Below are 19,318 nucleotides of genomic sequence, written 5' to 3'. Positions count from 1 at the left end.
GTTCTGTTCAACGTCTTCGTAAACGATCCGGAAAAAGGGGCGAACGGGGAGGTGGCAACATTTGCCGATGATACAAACCTGCTCCGGATAGCGAAGCCCCCGGCAGACGGCGAGGAGCTACCAAGGGGTCTCACAAAACTGGGTGACTGGGCACCAAAACGGCAGATGAAATTCAGTGTTGAGAAACACACATTGGAAAACACAATCCCAACTAGACGTACACAATGACGGGGTCTAAATTAGCTGTTACCTCTCGAGAAAGATCTCGGAGTCACTGTGGATTGTTCTCTGAAATCATCCACTCCATGTGCAGCGGCCGTCAAAAAGCGAACAGGATGTTGGGAATCATTAAGAAAGGGATGGATAATGAGACAGGAAATATCATGTTGCCTCTATATGAATCCATGGAACGGCCACACCTTGAATACTGCGGGCAGATGTGGCCGCCCCATCTCAGAAAAGATCCATTGGAATTGGAAAAGGTTCAGAAGAGGGCCACAGAAATGATTCGGGGTCTGGAACGGCTGCCGTATGAGGAGAGATTAATAAAACTGGGACTTTTCAGCTTGGAAAAGAGACGACTAAGGGGGGATCTGATAGAGGTCTGTAAAATCATGACGGGGGTGGAGAAAGTAGATAAGGACGTGTTAGTTACTTCTTCTCCTAACACAAGAACCAGGGGTCACCCAATGAAATGAACAGGCGGCAGGTTTAAAACAAACAAAGGGAAGTATTTCTTCACACAACGCACAGTCAACCTGTGGAACTCCTCGCCAGGGGACGTTGTGAAGGCAAAAACCATAACAGGGATCAAAAAAGAGCTAGATAAATTCCTGGAGGACAGGTCCATCGGTGGCTATTAGCCAGGCTGGGCAGGGATGGTGTCCCTGGCCTCTGTTCGTCAGAGGGTGGAGATGGATGGCAGGAGAGAGATCACTTGATCGTTGCCTGTTAGGTTCACTCCCTCTGGGGCACCTGGCACTGGCCGCTGTCAGCAGACAGGACACTGGGCTGGACGGACCTTTGGTCTGACCCAGTCTGGCCTGTTCTTCTGTTCTTATACAGAACCCAGATGTATCTGCCCCCCGCTGTAACCCACTAGACCCCACTCCCCTGCCAGAGCTGAGACAGAACCCAGGAGTCCTGACGGGGTCTCTCTGTCCCCACAGAGTTAGTGACACAGCAAGAACAGACACTAACATTTTAAACCTACCCAGTGTCCCTTAACTTGACTCTCCACAAGGTGTCAGAACGTGTTCGTAATAAAGCTGATATTTATTTTTCTTTATTTTCTACAGGAATTAGACACAGTCAGCAAATTGCTAAGTTACCTGCCAAAGAACTAGAGTTTTCAGGTGCCTGAGTAGCCCCTGGGATCACGGTTAAAGTTGCCCCCCCACCACCGCGACATCCAAATCAGAACTGGCATCACTGGCTGTCTGCCCGTTGGTCTATGGGTAGCAGGCTGAGGAGGTGAAGCCTTCAGTTCCTAGGAGAGTTTAAAGAGTTCCCGCCGGAGCCGGGAAGGGGATGCTTGGCTCCGATCGGACACGATTCCGGCTGGCAATGCGTGGGGCTGGAAAACGGGGCTTAGGAAAAGGCAGCCTGTTTCCTGAGCGGTGGGGAGAGAACAAAAAGAGACCAAACGGGCCACCTCCGTGCAAAGATTAGCCGCTCCCAGGATGAGGTAGTTCTGCCACGAAGTCCAGCGAGGTTGGACCATCTGGAAGCACTTTTCACGATACAGTAGATCATCGTGCAGCTGGAAAGCCAAGGTGCCAGGCCGTAGGAGGCATCAGGCGTCAGCCAGATCTCAGCCCCCCTCAAAAGAGGTCTCCATTCTCTAACTGCTGTTTGGATGGCGAGCAACCCCTCGTCTCTAATATCATCGCTTTTCTCCGCAGGCGTTCACGACTAACACACACCAGGGACTGCGTTACTCGTCGTGTCGCTTCTGGTATTCGGAGAAGACGAAAATGGCATCGAAACGGATAACAACTGGCCCAACGTGTCCGAGGAAACATCGTTCGTGAAACACTGGAATGTGACCGACGTGTTACATCGCCCAAGTGGCATCGCTCCATATTCCAAATGCCGGTACTGAGTGCAGGACGCTGCCTTCCCCTTGTCGCCTTCCCCGATCTGAACCAGCCTGTCCTCTCCACCAAGGTCCAGGTCAGGGAATACCCTTCCCAAGTGAAGTCTCCCAAAAAGTTCATGAGTAAGTGGCAATGTTACTCCCTCTCCCCTCACGTCGTTAAACCAGTAACACCCAGGGAAACTGAGTCCCAACTCCTCTGCATGCAACCCCCTGGAAAACACGAAAAAAACCCCAACAAGAAACGTCCCCACACTTCGTCACACAGGGCGTCCGGTCTACTCCCCGGCACACGTTACGAAGCACGCTCCCGGCGGGTCACCGAAAACGGTCCCCACGGCGCGGATGAATTCCTCAAGCTGCCCCAGGAGGGGGAAGTCTCCAGGAGGGGGCAGACCCAGGCCAAGGACTTCCCCGTTTTCACGTAGCGAGGTCTTCAGGGAGTCAGCCTGGTGGCCATGCCTGATCTTCGGCGTTTCTCTCTCGGGTGGCTCGTCGTCTCAGGGACACGACCGGGAGGTCAGGGCTAATGATCGGGGCCACGGGGAGGCTCGATGTTCGCTCGGGTCTTGTGATGTCAGCACACAAGGCTTGTCCGTCGCTATGGCTTTGATTCGAGGATCAAAACAGGAATATTCACATTTGTTAAGACACTTGAGGGAAACAGGATCATTGTCGGTGTGTCTCTTTCCAGGTTGGGGTCCCCTGGATCTGAACTGTTGAATGGATAAATTACTCTGTGCTAATTGCCAGGATGGTTGGGAGAAGGAGAATTGTGTTGTCAGGCTGAAAGGCTGCTGGAAATGTATAAAAACCCGGAGACACGATCCTGCTTCATCTCAGATCTGCTTTGGGTTCCTTAAGCCACAAGGACTGAGCTCCCCCGTCGCCGACGGGAGTCACCCTGAATATGGACATTGGACTCGTGACAGGGTCGGGCCAGATGGCTACAGGAGCACGTTAGAAGGCAGATCTACTAGTCCCAGATTACAGGGCCGCCCAGAGGATTCAGGGGGCCTGGGGTCAGGGCGGGTCCCGGTGCGGAAGGACCCCCCGCCGCCGAACTGCTGCCGAAGACCCGGAGCGGAAGAAGCCTGAAGGGAAGGACCCTGCTCCAGGAACTGACCTGGGCTGCGGCGTCTCCCAGAGGGGAAGGTCTCTGGGCGGTTCCCCGACCCGCAGGGTGAATCCGCGAGGCGAGCGAACCCGCCAATAAGCGCAGGACCCACCGAGGCCGAGGAGGAGCTTTGGCACAGGCTGTAACCTCCGGACTGTTTCCAAAAGGACTTTTGGCAACTACAAACCCATCTGTGCCGTGTAGCGGGACCCCAAGAACTGAATTCACGTCGGTCTGTCTATGGATCTTTCAACCGACTCTGCCTTCTCTTTGCGAATAATTTGCACTTTAGTTCATAAGAACGGACTCGAAGCGGATATTTTGGGTAAGATCTAAGTTCTCATTTGACCTGGGGCTGGGGCTTGGTGCTTTGGGATCGAGAGAAGCGTTTGCTTTCATCGGGGTGTTGGTTTTCATAACCATTCCTCCCCAGGACGAGAGGCGCTGGTGGGGATACAGGGAGACTGGAGTGTCGGAGGGAATTGCTGGTGTGACTGTGGTTAGCCAGTGGGGTGAGACCAAAGTCCTCTGTCTCTGGCTGCTTTGGTGCCTTAGAGGTGGAAAACCCCCAGCCTGGGGCCGTAACCGACCCGCTTCAAGCGATTTGTCCCGATTTTGGCGCTCTCAGTAGGGTCCCGCCAGAACCAGCCTCGTTACAGCCCCCTGCCGGGATCAGCTGGGCCCAGCTAGGGGCCTGCCCCTGCCGTAGCCGGCTCCTCCTCATCCAGCCGCGCCGCCACCGCATCTCGTTGTGTGTGGCCGCCAGCCGCGCCCTCACCGGCACCGCCCCAGATGCAGCCGCAGGGCGCCCTGCCGGTGCATGCCCAGGTAGCGGGTGAACTCCTCGGGCATGGCGTGAGCCCCCGGGATGGGGGGCTGGTCGTCGTAGTAGTGGTGGGGCAGGGGCCGCCCCTGGGGGTCGCTGGGGAAGGGCCAGAAGCCGTACAGGGTGAGGTGCCGGCACATCTCCAGGGCGGCGCTCACCAGCATGAAGCCGGAGGAGAGGCGCTTGGCACGCAGGCCGCGGTGACGCCAGTGCCGGTCCAGCCGTGCCAGGTACTCGGGGTTCATGAAGCGGGCGCGGGCCGGGGAGCCGAAGTCCTCCAGGGTGTAGAGGGCCTGGAACGAGATTGCAGTGTTGCTGGGGAAGCTGAGGGCCGGGATGAGGAGCAGTGCGGCCCCGTGGGCACCCACCGCCTCCGCGAAGGGACGACGCCGGCGGCTCAGAGCCCCGAACCTGCGGGCAGGGAGAGACGCCCCCGTCAGTCCCCGTCCCCCAGTGCCAGTCCCGGTCCCTCCCACGGCCTCAGTCGCCTCTGCCCCGGTCCCCCGGTGACCCTATGGCCGACTGGAGAGCTGGGGGCTGGGCCTGCTCTGACCATCCCCCCGGTGACCCTACGGCCGACCGGAGAGCTGGGGGCTGGGCCTGCTCTGACCCCCCCCCCCCGGTGACCCCACGGCCGACCGGAGAGCCCCTGTTCCCCCCTCCCACACTCTGAAGTGGGTTCCCCACTGTGACGTTATTGATATAACCTGGGACCATATAGAACATGGGTTGCAACCAAGGTCCTGTAGTGGCACCAAATCTTAGGTAAAGGGGGTCATCTAAGGTGTCCCAGACCAGGCTCTGGGTTGCTGGTTAGGATTGTGCTGTCTGTGTGTCTGTGTATCATTTTGGAGTTGAAGTTATAAGTATTGGCTCTGTCCTGTCTGTATTTTGTATTGTGCTCTGCTTCTGGGTGACATCCCAGACAAGTTGGTGTTAGCCCTGCCTAGCCTGCTGGATGGCCCATTAAGGACCATCAGCTACACAACTGACCCATGGAGAGAAGGCAGACACGCCTTGTGACTCAGCAAAGTGCAGGGACTGGCCCATGTGACTCCAGACTCCATTTTGCTGTGATTTTCCACAGTGAGGACAAAGAGGTTCTTGCACCAGGAAAAGCCTATATAAGGCTGATGCCTCATCTCCATCTGGTCTTCAATCCTGCTTCTACCTCTGGAGGGACTTTGCTACATGCTGAAGCTCTGCACAAGGGACTGAGGACCCATCCCAGCGGGGGATGTTCCAGAGACTTGATTTGAACCTGCAGTTTATGCCATCGCTGCTGCAAGCCTGAACTAAGAACTTTGCCATCACTGGATGTAATTGATTCCATGTAACCAATTCTAGCTCTCAGCTCTACCTTTTTCCCTTTATGAATAAACCTTTAGATGTTAGATTCTAAAGGATTGGCAACTGCGTGATTTGTGGGTAAGATCTGATGTGTATATTGACCTGGGTCTGGGGCTTGGTCCTTTGGGATCGAGAGAACCTTTTTCTTGTATTGGGGTGGTGGTTTTCATAACCATTCATCCCCAGGACGAGTGCACTGGTGGTGATACTGGGAGACTGGGGTGTCTAAGGAAATTGCTTGTGTGACTTGTGGTTAGCCAGTGGGGTGAGACCGAAGTCCCTTTTGTCTGGCTGGTTTGGTGCCTTAGAGGTGGAAAAACCCCAGCCTGGGGCTGTGACTGCCCTGTTTGAGCAATTGGTCCTGAATTGGCACCTCAGTTGGGTCCCGCCAGAATCGCTCCGTCACAGCCCCTCCCCTCGCAGGTCACTATCGGGGCTCCCCCCTCCATCCCCCCAGTTCCGATCCCGGCTCCCCCATGGGCCCCACCACGACCCACCCCTCCCCCTGGTGGTCTCAATCTCCCCCATGTTCCCAGCGGGGCTCCCCCCCCAGTACCGGATGTGCAGGACGCTGGGGTTCATGGTGACGACACTCGATTTCGTGCCCACGTCAGCGGCGAAGCCCGGGGGGGGCAGGTTGAACCTAGGGAGGGGGCGGGGTGAGCTGGGGAACAGCCAGGGGACCCCGGTGCCCCCCACCCCTCTTAACCCCCCCTCCGTGGGCGGAGCCTCCCGAACAGCCTGGCCCCGCCCCCGCCCCCGCCTGCACCGGGGAGGGTGGGGGGCTCTGGGCTCCTGCCTGGGAGGGGGGCAGATGGGGAGGGGCCGGGGGCAACCCTCGCCCCATGCCGCCCTCCCCTGGTACCGCCCCCCCCACACCCCCTGGCCTTTTCAATGGGTCACAGCCCCCTTGCCTCAAGCAGCGACCCCTGCCCTGCAGCGCGACCCCCACCCGGCACCACACTCGCCTGAGCCCCCACTCTCCCTGACCCCCACTCGCCCTGACCCCCACTGCCCCCACTCGCTCTGAGCCCCCACTCGCCCTGGGCCCCCACTGCACCCCCTCGCCCTGACCCCACTGCACCCTCGCCCTGGGCCCCACTGCCCCCACTCGCTCTGGGCCCCCACTCGGCCTGGGCCCCACTGCACCCCACTCGCTCTGAGCCCCCACTCGGCCTGAGCCCCACTGCACCCCACTCGCTCTGGGCCCCCACTCGCCTGACCCCACTGCCCCCACTCGCCCTGGGCCCCCACTCGCCCTGAGCCCCCACTGCACCCCTCACCCTGAGCCCCACTGCACCCCTCGCCCTGAGCCCCACTGCCCCCTCACCCTGAGCCCCCACTGCACCCCCTCGCCCTGAGCCCCACTGCACCCCCTCACCCTGAGCCCCCACTGCACCCTCACCCTGAGCCCCACTGCACCCCTCGCCCTGAGCCCCACTGCACCCCACTCGCTCTGAGCTCCCCTCGCCCTGAGCCCCACTGCACCCCACTCGCTCTGAGCCCCCACTCGCCCTGGCCCCACTGCACCCCACTCGCTCTGAGCCCCCACTCGCCCTGGGCCCCCCACTGCCTGACCCCCACTCGCCCTGGGCCCCCACTGCACCCCCTCGCCTGGGCCCCACTGCACCCCACTCGCTCTGAGCCCCCACTCGCCCTGAGCCCCACTGCCCCCACTCGCCCTGGGCCCCCACTCGCCCTGGGCCCCACTGCCCCCACTCGCCTGAGCCCCACTCGCCCTGAGCCCCACTGCACCCCTCGCCTGAGCCCCCTCGCCCTGAGCCCCACTGCACCCCACTCGCCTGAGCCCCCACTGCACCCCACTCGCCTGACCCCACTCACCTGACCCCACTGCACCCCACTCGCCTGAGCCCCCTCGCCCTGCACCCCGTCGCCTGAGCCCCCACTGCACCCCACTCGCCCTGACCCCACTCGCCCTGATCCCCACTGCACCCCTCGCCTGACCCCACTGCACCCCTCGCCCTGAGCCCCCACTGCACCCCACTCGCCTGAGCCCCGCCCTGAGCTCCCCTGCACCCCCTCGCCCTGAGCCCCCACTCGCCCTGACCCCACTGCACCCCCTCGCCTGACCCCCACTGCACCCCCTCGCCTGAGCCCCCTTGCCCTGAGCCCCCACTGCACCCACTCGCCTGACCCCACTGCCCCACTCGCTCTGAGCCCCCTCGCCCTGAGCCCCACTGCACCCCCCTCGCCCTGAGCCCCCCACTGCACCCCCCTCGCCCTGAGCCCCCACTGCATTCCCTGTGACATTATGAGTCTCCTCTAATCTCTCACTAAAGGAGAACAGGGCCCGGAGTTAATTAGCTCCCAGACTAACTTCACCCGTGGGGCCAAACTTCAAACCCTGGTTCAGAAGAGCTGGAAATGGACCGAGCTGGGAGACGCAGCCAGGGGGGCAGGGGCAGACGGGGTTAATCCCCCCCCCTGCCCTGCCCCCGGGGGAACCTCTGGGGTTCAAGGGGGGGATTGACTGGCTGGAGCCCCTGAATACGGCCCCCGGCCTGGGACCTCGGGGCTGGGGCTAAAAGGACTTTGGCAGCTCCGAGCTCCTCGCTGCCGGGCCTGACCCTCAGGGTCTGTGTAGCCCCCCTGCGCTGAGCACCGGCCGTGGCGGGGTCTGGGGCGACCCACGGATCCCGGGCCCCGGGTGTGTGGCTGGCCCGGCGGGCGGGGAAGGGGGAGATCAGCGGGTCTCTGCCGCGGGCGTCTGGCCGGAGGCCTCAGGCCGGGCACTGTAGGGAACGGCGGGGTTTGGATTCGGAGGAACCGGGGAGGTGCCGGAGAAGCTGCTTTGGGCTGGTTGGTAAATCCCAGTATTAAAATAACCCCCAGCGTCTGGGGTTTGTCTGCCCCGGGCTGATTGAGTGACCTCGGCTGGCTCCCCCGGGCAGCTCCGTCCCGCGCCCCACTCACCCCGAACCCTCCTTCCCCTGCTCCCATCCCGCCCCCCCGGCCGGCGTTACCTGATGACGAACTGGGCGCGGTCGATCTCGGGGCCGCAGCTGCTGTTACGAAGGATCCCCCCGTTCCCCACCACGGCGCAGCACTCGTAGGGGGCGTCCTGAAACGGGGAGCCCTGCGGGGGAGAGGGGCTGGGTCAGCACCCACCGACCGTGCACAGGCCTCCCCCCCCCCGAACGCTGAGATGCAGCCAGCTCTGGGGTGCGGCAGTGGGGGGCTGTTTATACAGGGACCCATCGCCCGGGGCTGAGATGCAGCCAGCTCTGGGGTGGGGGGCGGGGGCTGTTTATACAGGGACCCATCGCCCGGGGCTGAGATGCAGCCAGCTCTGGGGTGGGGCGCGGGGGCTGTTTATACAGGGACCCATCACCCAGGGCTGAGACGCAGCCACCTCTGGGGTGCGGAGTGGGGGGGACTGTTTATAGAGGGACCCATTGTCCGGTGCTGAGATGCAGCCACCTCTGGGGTGCGGCGTGGGGGGCTGCTTATACAGGGACCCATCACCCAGAGCTGAGATGCAGCCAGCTCTGGGGTGGGGCGCGGGGGGCTGTTTATAGAGGGACCGCCACCCGGGGCTGAGATGCAGCCAGCTCTGGGGTGGGGCGCGCGGGCTGTTTATAAAGTACCCCTCACCCGGGGCTGAGATGCAGCCACCTCTGGGGTGGGGTATGGGGGGGCTGTTTATAAAGTACCCCTCACCTGGGGCTGAGATGCAGCCACCTCTGGGGTGGGTCGTGAGGGGCTGTTTATACAGGGACCCATCGCCCAGCACTGAGATGCAGCCAGCTCTGGGGTGGGGCATGGGGGGGCTGTTTATAAAGTACCCCTCATCTGCGGCTGAGATGCAGCCAGCTCTGGGGTGGGGCACGGGGGGCTGTTTATAGAGGGACCCATCGCCCAGCACTGAGATGCAGCCAGCTCTGGGGTGGGGCACGGGGGGCTGTTTATAGAGGGACCCATCACCCGGTGCTGAGATGCAGCCAGCTCTGGGGTGGGGCATGGGGGGGCTGTTTATAGTGGGACCCATCGCCCGGCGCTGAGATGCAGCCAGCTCTGGGGTGGGGCACGGGGGCTGTTTATAGAGGACCCATCGCCCAGCACTGAGATGCAGCCAGCTCTGGGGTGGGGCACGGGGTGCTGTTTATAGAGGGAACCATCGCCTGGGGCTGAGATGCAGCCACCTCTGGGGTGGGGCACGGGGGCTGTTTATACAGGGACCCATCGCCCGGGGCTGAGATGCAGCCAACTCTGGGGTGGGGCCCGGGGGCTGTTTATACCGGGACCCATCGCCCGGTGCTGAGATGCAGCCAGCTCTGGGGTGGGGCGCGGGGGGCTGTTTATACAGGGACCCATCGCCCGGTGCTGAGATGCAGCCAGCTCTGGGGTGGGGCGCGGGGGCGGGTTATAGAGGGCCCCATCGCCCGGGGCGGAGATGCAGCTCGCTCTGGGGTGGGGCGCGGGGGGCTGTTGATCGAGGGACCCATCGCCCGGGGCTGTGTTGCTGCCAGCTCTGGGGTGGGGCTTGGGGGGGGCTGTTTATAGAGGGCCCCCTCACCCGGTGCTGAGATGTAGCTAGCTCTGGGGTGGGGCGCGGGGGCTGTTTATAGAGGGCCCCATCGCCCGGGGCTGAGATGCAGCGAGCTCTGGGGTGGGGCACGGGGGGCTGTTTATAGAGGGACCCGTCGCCCGGGGCTGAGATGCAGCCAGCTCTGGGGTGGGGCACGGGGGGGCTGTTTATAGAGGGACCCATCGCCTGGGGCTGAGATGCAGCCAGCTCTGGGGTGGGGCACGGGGGCTGTTTATAGAGGACCCATCGCCCGGGGCTGAGATGCAGCCAGCTCTGGGGTGGGGCATGGGGGGGCTGTTTATAGAGGACCCGTCGCCGGGGCTGACATGCAGCCAGCTCTGGGGTGGGGCGCGGGGGCTGTTTATAGAGGACCCATCGCCCGGGGCTGAGATGCAGCCAGCTCTGGGGTGGGGCAGGGGGGCTGTTTATAGAGGGACCCGTCGCCCGGGGCTGACATGCAGCCAGCTCTGGGGTGGGGCATGAGGGGGGCTGTTTATAGAGGGACCCATCGCCGGGGGCTGAGATGCAGCCAGCTCTGGGGTGGGGCACGGGGGGCTGTTTATAGAGGGACCCATCGCCCGGGGCTGAGATGCAGCCAGCTCTGGGGTGGGGCATGGGGGGGCTGTTTATAGAGGGACCCGTCGCCCGGGGCTGACATGCAGCCAGCTCTGGGGTGGGGCATGAGGGGGGCTGTTTATACAGGGACCCGTTGCCCGGCGCTGAGATGCAGCCAGCTCTGGGGTGGGGCATGGGGGGGGCTGTTTATACAGGGACCCATCGCCCGGGGCTGAGAAGCAGCCAGCAGTGGGGTGGGGCACGGGGGGCGGTTTATAGTGGACCCGTCGCCCGGGGCTGACATGCAGCCAGCTCTGGGGTGGGGCGCGCGGGCTGTTTATAGAGGACCCGTCGCCGGGGCTGAGATGCAGCCAACTCTGGGGTGGGGCACGGGGGCTGTTTATAGAGGGACCCATCGCCTGGGGCTGAGATGCAGCCAGCTCTGGGGTGGGGCACGGGGCTGTTTATAGAGGACCCATCGCCGGCGCTGAGATGCAGCCAGCTCTGGGGTGGGGCATGAGGGGGGCTGTTTATAGAGGGACCCGTCGCCCGGGGCTGAGATGCAGCCAGCTCTGGGGTGGGGCGCGGGGGCTGTTTATAGAGGGACCCATCGCCCGGGGCTGAGATGCAGCCAGCTCTGGGGTGGGGCATGGGGGGGCTGTTTATAGAGGGACCCGTCGCCCGGGGCTGACATGCAGCCAGCTCTGGGGTGGGGCATGAGGGGGGCTGTTTATAGAGGGACCCATCGCCTGGGGCTGAGATGCAGCCAGCTCTGGGGTGGGGCACGGGGCTGTTTATAGAGGACCCATCGCCGGGGCTGAGATGCAGCCAGCTCTGGGGTGGGGCATGGGGGGGCTGTTTATAGAGGGACCCGTCGCCCGGGGCTGACATGCAGCCAGCTCTGGGGTGGGGCAGGAGGGGGGCTGTTGATACAGGGACCCGTTGCCCGGCGCTGAGATGCAGCCAGCTCTGGGGTGGGGCATGGGGGGGGCTGTTTATACAGGGACCCATCGCCCGGGGCTGAGATGCAGCCAGCTCTGGGGTGGGGCATGAGGGGGGCTGTTTATAGAGGGACCCATCGCCCGGGGCTGAGATGCAGCCAGCTCTGGGGTGGGGCGCCCGGCGTGAGCCCCCGGCACCCCCCAGGCCAGCGCCCCCTACCTGCGGCAGCACCTCCAGCAGCTCCTCCTTCACCGGGTACTTCTGGGCCGGCTGCCCATCGTAGAGGATCTGGGAGCCCAGGCGGGTGTTGTTGTGGGTCAGCACCAGGTCGGCTGAAGCGTTACAGCAGCGCCCCAGCTGCTCCCTGTGCGGGGAGAGGGGAGGGGCAGCTGGGGGTAGGCGGAGGCGGCAGGGGCAGAGGGGTGGGGGCTGGGGGCAGGGAGAAGGAGGTATTTGGGGCAGCAGCGGGGCAGGGAGGGGCAGAGGGGTGGGGAGAGAGGAAAGGGGCAGGGCACTGGGGTGGGGGTGGGGAGGGGAAGAGGGGGCAGGGCAGTGGGGGTGGGGAGGGGAAGAGGGGGCAGGGCAGTGGGGGTGGGGAGAGGAAGGGGGCAGGGCACTGGGGTGGGGTGGGGGAGAGGAAGGGGGCAGGGCATTGGGGGTGGGGTGGGGAAGCGAGGGGCAGGGCACTGGGGGTGGGGAGGAAGGGGGCAGGGCACTGGGGTGGGGTGGGGAGGAAGGGGGCAGGGCAGTGGGGTGGGGAGAGGAAGGAGGGCAGGGCACTGGGGTGGGGGTGGGGCGGGAAGCCGGGGCAGGGCAGTGGGGGTGGGGAGGGGGCAGGGTAATGGGGGTGGGGAGAGGAAGCAGGGGCAGGGCAATGGGGGTGGGGAGAGGAAGGGGAAGCCGGGGCAGGACAATGGGGGTGGGGAGAGGAAGTGAGGGGCAGGGCAGTGGGGTGGGGAGGGGAGGAAGGGGGCAGGGCATTAGGGGTCGGGGGTGGGGAGGGGAAGAGGGGGCAGGGCAATGGGGATGGGGAGAGGAAGTGAGGGGCAGGGCAGTGGCGGTGGGGGTGGGGAGAGGAAGGGGGCAGGGCACTGGGGTGGGGTGGGGAGGGGAAGAGGGGGCAGGGCAGTGGGGTGGGGAGGGAAGAGGGGCAGGGCAGAGGGGTGGGGAGGGAAGCCAGGGGCAGGGCAATGGGGGTGGGGTGGGGAGGGGAAGGGGGCACGGCAGTGGGGTGGGGAGGAAGAGGGGCAGGGCAGAGGGGTGGGGACGGGAGGAAGAGGGGGCAGGGCATTAGGGGTGGGGGTGGGGGAGGGGGGCAGGGCATTAGGGGTGGGGGAGGGGTTACCTGTACTGCCCCAGGGCGCTGGCGTTATGCACCCAGGGGCAGCTCTGCACCAGCTTCAGCTGCCTCAGGATCCAGCCCTGGTCCTGCCTGTGACGGAGACACAGAGAGTCACGGCTCTGCCCCCCTTCACTGCGCCCCCCACTGCCGCCCGCCCCCCTGCTCCGGCCCCGGCTGCCCGCGCTGGCTGAGACCCGACAGGCTCCTCACCGGAGCCGGCCCAGCCCCCAGGCGTCGGCCTGGCTCAGGGCCGGTGTGGCTCTGCCCCGGACGCGAACGTTTCGCCGTTAGCCTCTGCGAGCGGCCGCCGGCAGGATTCGCACTCGCGGCGGCTCTGGCCCAGGCTAGGGGGAGCGACGGGAGTTTGGCTTCACAACGGGGCCAACGTTTGCTGGGGACTCGCCCCCCGGCCGACGCTGACGACTAACGAAATGAGCTGGGCCGGGCGGGATCATCGCACACGCAGGGCTGGTCCGTGGCCCGGTCGCCCCTGGGAAACGCCACGTGGCACGAGGCTCGTCCTGTGGGCCTGGACGCTGAACAAACCACTGGAAATGTCCCGTCTTTTTGGCTGTTTGAACTCGGAGGGGCCAGAGACTCCGAACGGCCTCCGCAGATCCCCGGGGCCGCTCTGGAGACGCTTTGACCCGACAGATCACGGCAGCGCGGTCACGCGTCGCATTTAGCTGGCGTGTGGATGTCCGCTGGCTTTCACCTGCAACTAACTCGCTGATTTCTTTGTCCCGGTGCGTCTTCGACTCCCTAGATTCACCGCCTTTTTAAGGTATCATTTGAAAACCCATAATTTGCTGATCATTATTGTCCTTATGAGTTTTGGACAGAGAATGGCTTGTGAGGTCTCATTTGGAGACTTGTAATTTGCTGATCATTATTGTCCTGATGAGTTTTGTGCAGAGAATGGCTTGTGAAGTCTCATTTGGAGACTCGTAATTTGCTGATCATTATTGTCCTGATGAGTTTTGGACAGAGAATGGCTTGTGAGGTCTCATTTGGAGACTCGTAATTTGCTGATCATTATTGTCCTGATGAGTTTTGTGCAGAGAATGGCTTGTGAGGTCTCATTTGGAGACTCGTAATTTGCTGATCATTATTGTCCTGATGAGTTTTGTGCAGAGAATGGCTTGTGAAGTCTCATTTGGAGACTCATAATTTGCTGATCATTATTGTCCTGATGAGTTTGGTGCAGAGAAAGGCTTGTGAGGTCTCATTTGAAAACTCGTTAGTTGGGTGCGACTCTCACTTTCTGGAATTGGATTCTGACGTTTAGGGCTCATTCTAGTCAATCTGCTGCAGCTAATACATGCGTTTGGGGGAAGCCGGCGTGTCTGGAGGGACCCGTGTGGGGAGCTCTGGGTGAGCGAAGCAGATCGGCACCTCGGTTTCTGTTCGTCCGCGACAGGCGGCAGCTGAGCGCGTGTTCCCCCGGGGAGGGCTGCGCCGGCCAAGGCCCATTTCGGGGGGGACGTCTGGGACGGGGAGTTTGCTGGGGCGACTCCGGAGCGGCTGGGCTCCCGGCAAAGCAGTGGGGACGGCACCCCGGGGCGGGGACTCCGGGAGCGAAGCTTGACCCCGGGGACTCCGGGCTCGGCTGCGGGGGTGGGGGGCGGTGTCGGCTCGGGGGGGGCCGTGCCCGGGGTCTTGGGGCTGGACGCGGGGCGAGGGCCCGGTGTCCGGCCGTGGGGGTCTCGGGGTCCGGGGGCTGGAGGGGCAGCCCCGAGGCCGCGGGACGCGCCCGGCCCCACTCACCTGGCGGGGAGGGTCCCCGCGCTCCAGTTCTGCTCCGGCGCCCGGCACTGCTCCGCCCCCATCACCGGGGCCTCGGGGCTGGGAACGGGAAGGGGGTTACACACGGCCAGGAGAGCCCCCTCACACCGCCTCCTCCCCATCTCACAGAGCCCCGCTCCTCCCCTCCGCCTCCTCCCCACACCCCTCCCCAAGCCCCAGACCCTCCTCCCCACCGCCTCCTCCCCATCTCACAGAGCCCCGCTCCTCCCCTCCCCTCCTCCCCTCCCCACCCCACCAAGCCCCCAGACCCTCCTCCCCACCGCCTCCTCCCCATCTCACAGAGCCCCGCTGCTCCCCTCCCCTCCTCCCCTCCCACACCCCACCAAGCCCCAGACCCTCCCCTCCCCACCGCCTCCTCCCCATCTCACAGAGCCCCGCTCCTCCCCACCCCTCCTCCCCCTCCCACACCCCACCAAGCCCCCAGACCCCCCCCACCTCCCTTCCCCCACCTCCGGCAGGGATGTTGGGGGTCCCGCCCCGCTCCTCTGCCAGCCACCGACGCTATCTTGGGCTGGGACGCCCGGCTAGGGGGCAGAGAGAGGGGGGTTAATGCCGCTGGCCCCGCTCCCCGGGGACCCGGGTGCCTCCCTGCCCCACACAGGTTCGCTCCAGGCATGACCCCCCCCCAGCAGCCCCCTGGGGCGCCCAGCCCTGGCGCCGGCTTCGCGGCCCCGTGTCAACCCCCACGAGCGCGGCCGGGGTCTAGTAAAGAAACCCTGCGCCAGGCCGGGCAGCGGGATCCTGCGAACCCCCCGAGCGAGGATGGGAGACGTTTCTGCCGGGTCCCGGCGTGCCTCAGTTTCCCCTGTCTGTCGCTGGGCTGCCCGGGGGCAGGGGGGCAGGTTTACGTTTCCCACTGTGAGCAGGTGGGTCTGTGGGGAGCTTGGGGGTGGTTTGAAGGATGGAAGAGGGGGTTCGGGCTGGGATTGTTTGATGATACCCCAGGTGGGTTGGGGGGGGAGGCGACAGCGAGAGGGGTGGGGTTTGGGGGGTTGTTTCCCCACTGAAGCAGGCGAAGGCGGGGTTCAGGGGTACGTCCCGCAGGGCCTCTCCCGGGGGCTCTGAGCGCCCGGCTGTCGGGCACAGATTTCTGGGGGCCGGGGGGCCAGGGACGTGCCAGGGACCCCCAGGGACCAGCGCCCCACACAGACCATCTCACAGCTCTGACTTCCACAGGGCTCCCCCGGCCTGTCTGGGGGCTCCCCATTTCGGGGTGTCTTTGCCAATGGGGCTTCAGACTGTAACTCACCTGATGCCCCCCCAAACCCAGGAGTCCTGGCTCCCAGCCCCCCCTGCTCTAACCACCAGCCCCCACCCCCCTCCCAGAGCCGGGGAGAGAACCCAGGAGTCCGGGCTCCCCACCCCCCCACTCACTCACCTCTGAAGCCTCCACAGCACGGAGAGGCCGAAGCTGAGGGTGATGCTCACACCCAGCGCCAGCGTCCAGCTCCATCTCCGCAGCATCCTGGGGGGGGCCCTGGCGCTCGCTGTGGGGAGACACCTTCACCTACCATGGGGGAATCCAGCGGGCACGGCCCCCCTGGGTGCCCCCAGGGCCGTCCTTAGGATTTCCGGTGCCCTAGGCAGGGTTATTAACCTGCCCCCCTGGGCCTGTCTTGCTCTTAGCAACGCAAACATAAGCTTCCAGGACTGGAAACCCTGCCACATGTCCCTTGGTAAAACCCGTGTCAGGGAACGAAGCCCACGGTCGTGCTGAGGGACTAGCACTGAAAAGCAGCACTAGAGAAACCATTCGGATCTGACAGGATGATGCAAATAATAGAATTGTTTAAAGTTGTCAGCATTTTATGGACAATGTCCATGAAGAGGGATTGAAACAAGGATTCGTTTTGAATTCAAAGCATCTTCCTGGCTTTTTTGGCTGCAAAATCCGTAATAATGGCCTGGTATGACAAAGGCAAAGCGATGGCTTGGTCGGTTGCAAGAATAGCAAGTGTTCCTGACTCCTTGTAGAGCGGAGAGAGTTTTTAATGAGCTTTAGTTTGGAGAAACTCCGTTCTCCTGATGCTCCTGTTATAGGAATTGGCAGGAGAATACGAGTGGCGACGTGCACATTAGGATATATCTCAACAAGATGCTGGTATAAATGAACTGTACAATGTCCATCATCGATTTTGCATGTGGCAATAACTCAATTCTTTGTGCTACAGCTCACTTGAGCTGCAGCTCACGGAAGCTCATGCTTAAATAAATTTGTTAGTCTTTAAGGTGCCACAAGTTCTCCTGGTTTTTTTTTTTGCGGATACAGACGAACACGGCTGCTACTCTGAAACCTGTCAATTCTTCGTACAGCTCACGTCCATTTCAATCAAAAGGATCACCGGGCTGCAGGAGGCTCCCTAGCTCAGGGGTCCCCTATGTGGTGCCCGCGGGGGCCTCTCAGTGCAGCCGCGTCCTGGCCGGAGGACGAGCATCTGCCAAAATGCCGCCGAAATTCGGCGGCATTTCGGCGCCGACGCCTCTGGATGACGCCGCTTGCCGCCGACAAGCAGCGTCATCCGGAGGCGTCGCTGCCTAAATGCCGCTGAATTTCAGCGGCTGCTTTTCCGCCATCACGGCACCCGCCAGACGAAAAAGGTGGGGGACCAGTGCTCTAGGTTCTTGCACTTTGAATTTAGTCCCGCTCAGCCCGCTGCCAGCTGAGTGAATGGAAGCCCAGGCCGACAGCGGGTTGGGTGGCTCAGCCGGGGTCTCAGCCGCCGGCCTGCCCAGCCCGCTGCCACCCTGGGGTTCCTTGGGGGTCCCCGGGCCAGCAGCGGGTGCTGAGTGGGGCCGGCGACCAGGACCCCGGGTGGCAATGGGGCAGCAGCCAGAACCCCAGAGCAGCGGCGGGCTGAGCCGCTCCACCCCCCGCCGCGTGCCATCGAAACTCAGCTCACGGGCCACCTTTGGCACGTGTGCCGGAGGTTGCCGACCCCTGCTCCATACACCAGTAAGGAGATGAGCACATTACAGTTCTTGGAGGGCTCTTATCGGGAGTAACAGATCGTAGGAAAGTCAGTCGACATTTTTAGTTTCTCTGATGAAAACTGGCCACATCCTTCCCCACACCAAACTTGTCACAAGTAATTGTCAGCAACTTAATTTCCGGTTTTTGGCTAAGAGACTGATATAAAAATATGGAAATTGGATTCAGGATTGTTAGCAAAGCATTTTTGGCGAACAAATGTGCTCAATGACAATCTCCATGGCAACGCAGCCCTGCTTTCCTGCTTGGCTCACGCCCCAGCGGCTGGTCCGACAGCTGCAGAACCCCAAAATCCACCTCTTGGGGTGCAGAGAGGCAACAGCAGCACCAAACCCTCAGCTCTGATCACGCCAACAGACCATGGTGAAGTCAGCCCAGCATCTGAGCTCAGGGACAGGGCACCCCTGGAGCCACTGCAGCTCATCCTGCCCCGTGCAGCTCCCCCCGGATGGGATGGATCCCTGCCAGCCCGGGGCAGAGACGCGCTCCCCCGCCGGGGTGACCAGCTCCAGATGGCCTGATTCCTCAGCAGGTAGCCAGCCAGCCTCCCCCCGCCCCCAGCACCTCACCCAGCCCGGCCCTGACGGCCTCACGCCGGGGGAAGAGTCCCACTCACAGGTGAGCTCCTCCCCAGAGACCCCTGCAGCCCATCCCCTCCCTCCGCCGGTGCTAGCACCCAGCAGCCCGGCTCTTACCTGCTCCACTGCTTCCCCCCGGCAGAGCGGTGCCCCCAGACCCAGCGCTGCCCCAGGCGGCTGCCTGTCCTGCCTGTGCCCTGCGTGCCCCTCCTCCGCCCTGGCCTCCTGGGTTCTCACCCTGGCTCAGGGAGGGGAGGGAAGTGCGGGCTGGTGGTTAGAGCAGGAGGGTTTAGGAGCGAGGACCCCTAGACACCATTACCGCTCCTTGAGCTGGGAGAGAACCCAGGAGTCCTGGCTCCCAGCGCCCCCTGCTCTAACCCACAAGCCCCCATTCCCCTCCCAGAGCCGGGGAGAGAACCCAGGAGTCCTGGCTCCCAGCCCCCCCTGCTCTCACCCACCAGCCCCCACTCCCCTCCCAGAGCCGGGAGAGAACCCAGGAGTCCTGGCTCCCAGCCCAACCTGCTCTCACCCACCAGCCCCCCCTCCCCTCCCCGAGCCGGGGAGAGAACCCAGGAGTCCTAGCTCCCAGCCCCTACTCTGAACCACCAGCCCCACTCCTCCCAGAGCCGGGAGAGAACCCAGGAGTCCTGGCTCCCAGCCCCCTACTCTGAACCACCAGCCCCACTCCTCCCAGAGCCGGGGAGAGAACCCAGGAGTCCTGGCTCCCAGCCCCCCCTGCTCTAACCCGCGAGACCCCCCCCCCTCCCCTCTGAGCACTGGGCTTTCACCTCTGGCACCAGTTCCTTGCTAGCGGCCTCCGGGGCTGCGGGAAGCCACAGCCTGAGTGTCTCCCGGGTGGGTCGAACTCCTTCACTTTTGTTTGTTCAGAGTCAAAGGAAACAGACACCTGCATGAGCCGAGCCAGGATCTGGGCAGGGCCCTGCCTACCTCTCAGGGCAACCAGCCAGATGCTTCTCGCCTCGCTTCCCCGCCTCACCCCCCGTCCCACTGACACCTTGCCCGCCGCAGCAGAGAACGGGCTGAGTTAAGGGGATTTCCTTCCCCGGCGTCTCCCGGCACCGCCTCCCCAGGCACCAGCCAGCCGCCGCCGCCCCTTGGCCCAGGGGAACCCCTGAAGCACCAGCTCCGTGGGGCTGGACGCGTTT

The 19,318-nt window shown here is 63.4% G+C and overlaps 1 protein-coding gene across 1 annotated transcript; it reads right to left on the bottom strand.

The window, feature by feature from the left end:
* Positions 1-3,989: 3,989 nt before the first annotated feature.
* Positions 3,990-18,361, bottom strand: LOC120381824 (alpha-2,8-sialyltransferase 8E-like). The gene is made up of 9 exons (XM_039499979.1): positions 18,270-18,361; positions 15,964-16,072; positions 15,035-15,109; positions 14,547-14,624; positions 12,783-12,869; positions 11,657-11,801; positions 8,376-8,488; positions 5,948-6,034; positions 3,990-4,452 (listed from the first exon to the last, which is right to left on the bottom strand). Exons 2-9 carry the CDS (start codon positions 16,047-16,049, stop codon positions 3,990-3,992), a joined length of 1,134 nt encoding a protein of 377 aa, XP_039355913.1. The 5' UTR covers positions 16,050-16,072; positions 18,270-18,361.
* Between the last annotated feature and the right edge of the window lie 957 nt (positions 18,362-19,318).

This window comes from Mauremys reevesii, linkage group 14, assembly GCF_016161935.1.
Source record: "Mauremys reevesii isolate NIE-2019 linkage group 14, ASM1616193v1, whole genome shotgun sequence".
NCBI lineage: Eukaryota > Metazoa > Chordata > Testudines > Geoemydidae > Mauremys > Mauremys reevesii.
The sequence above is the reverse complement of the archived record's forward strand: the minus strand, read 5'-3'. Positions and strand labels throughout refer to the sequence as shown.

Bases quoted from the DNA above. Each gene is read 5' to 3' on its own strand.
- LOC120381824 (XM_039499979.1), bottom strand. From the start codon at position 16,049: ATGCTGCGGAGATGGAGCTGGACGCTGGCGCTGGGTGTGAGCATCACC. The intron at 12,870-14,546 runs GTGAGTGGGGCC...TCTCCGTCACAG, and splicing joins GCGGGGACCCTCCCCGCCAG to GCAGGACCAGGGCTGGATCC. The intron at 8,489-11,656 runs GTAGGGGGCGCT...TCTCCCCCGCAG, and splicing joins TGCTGGAGGTGCTGCCGCAG to GGCTCCCCGTTTCAGGACGC.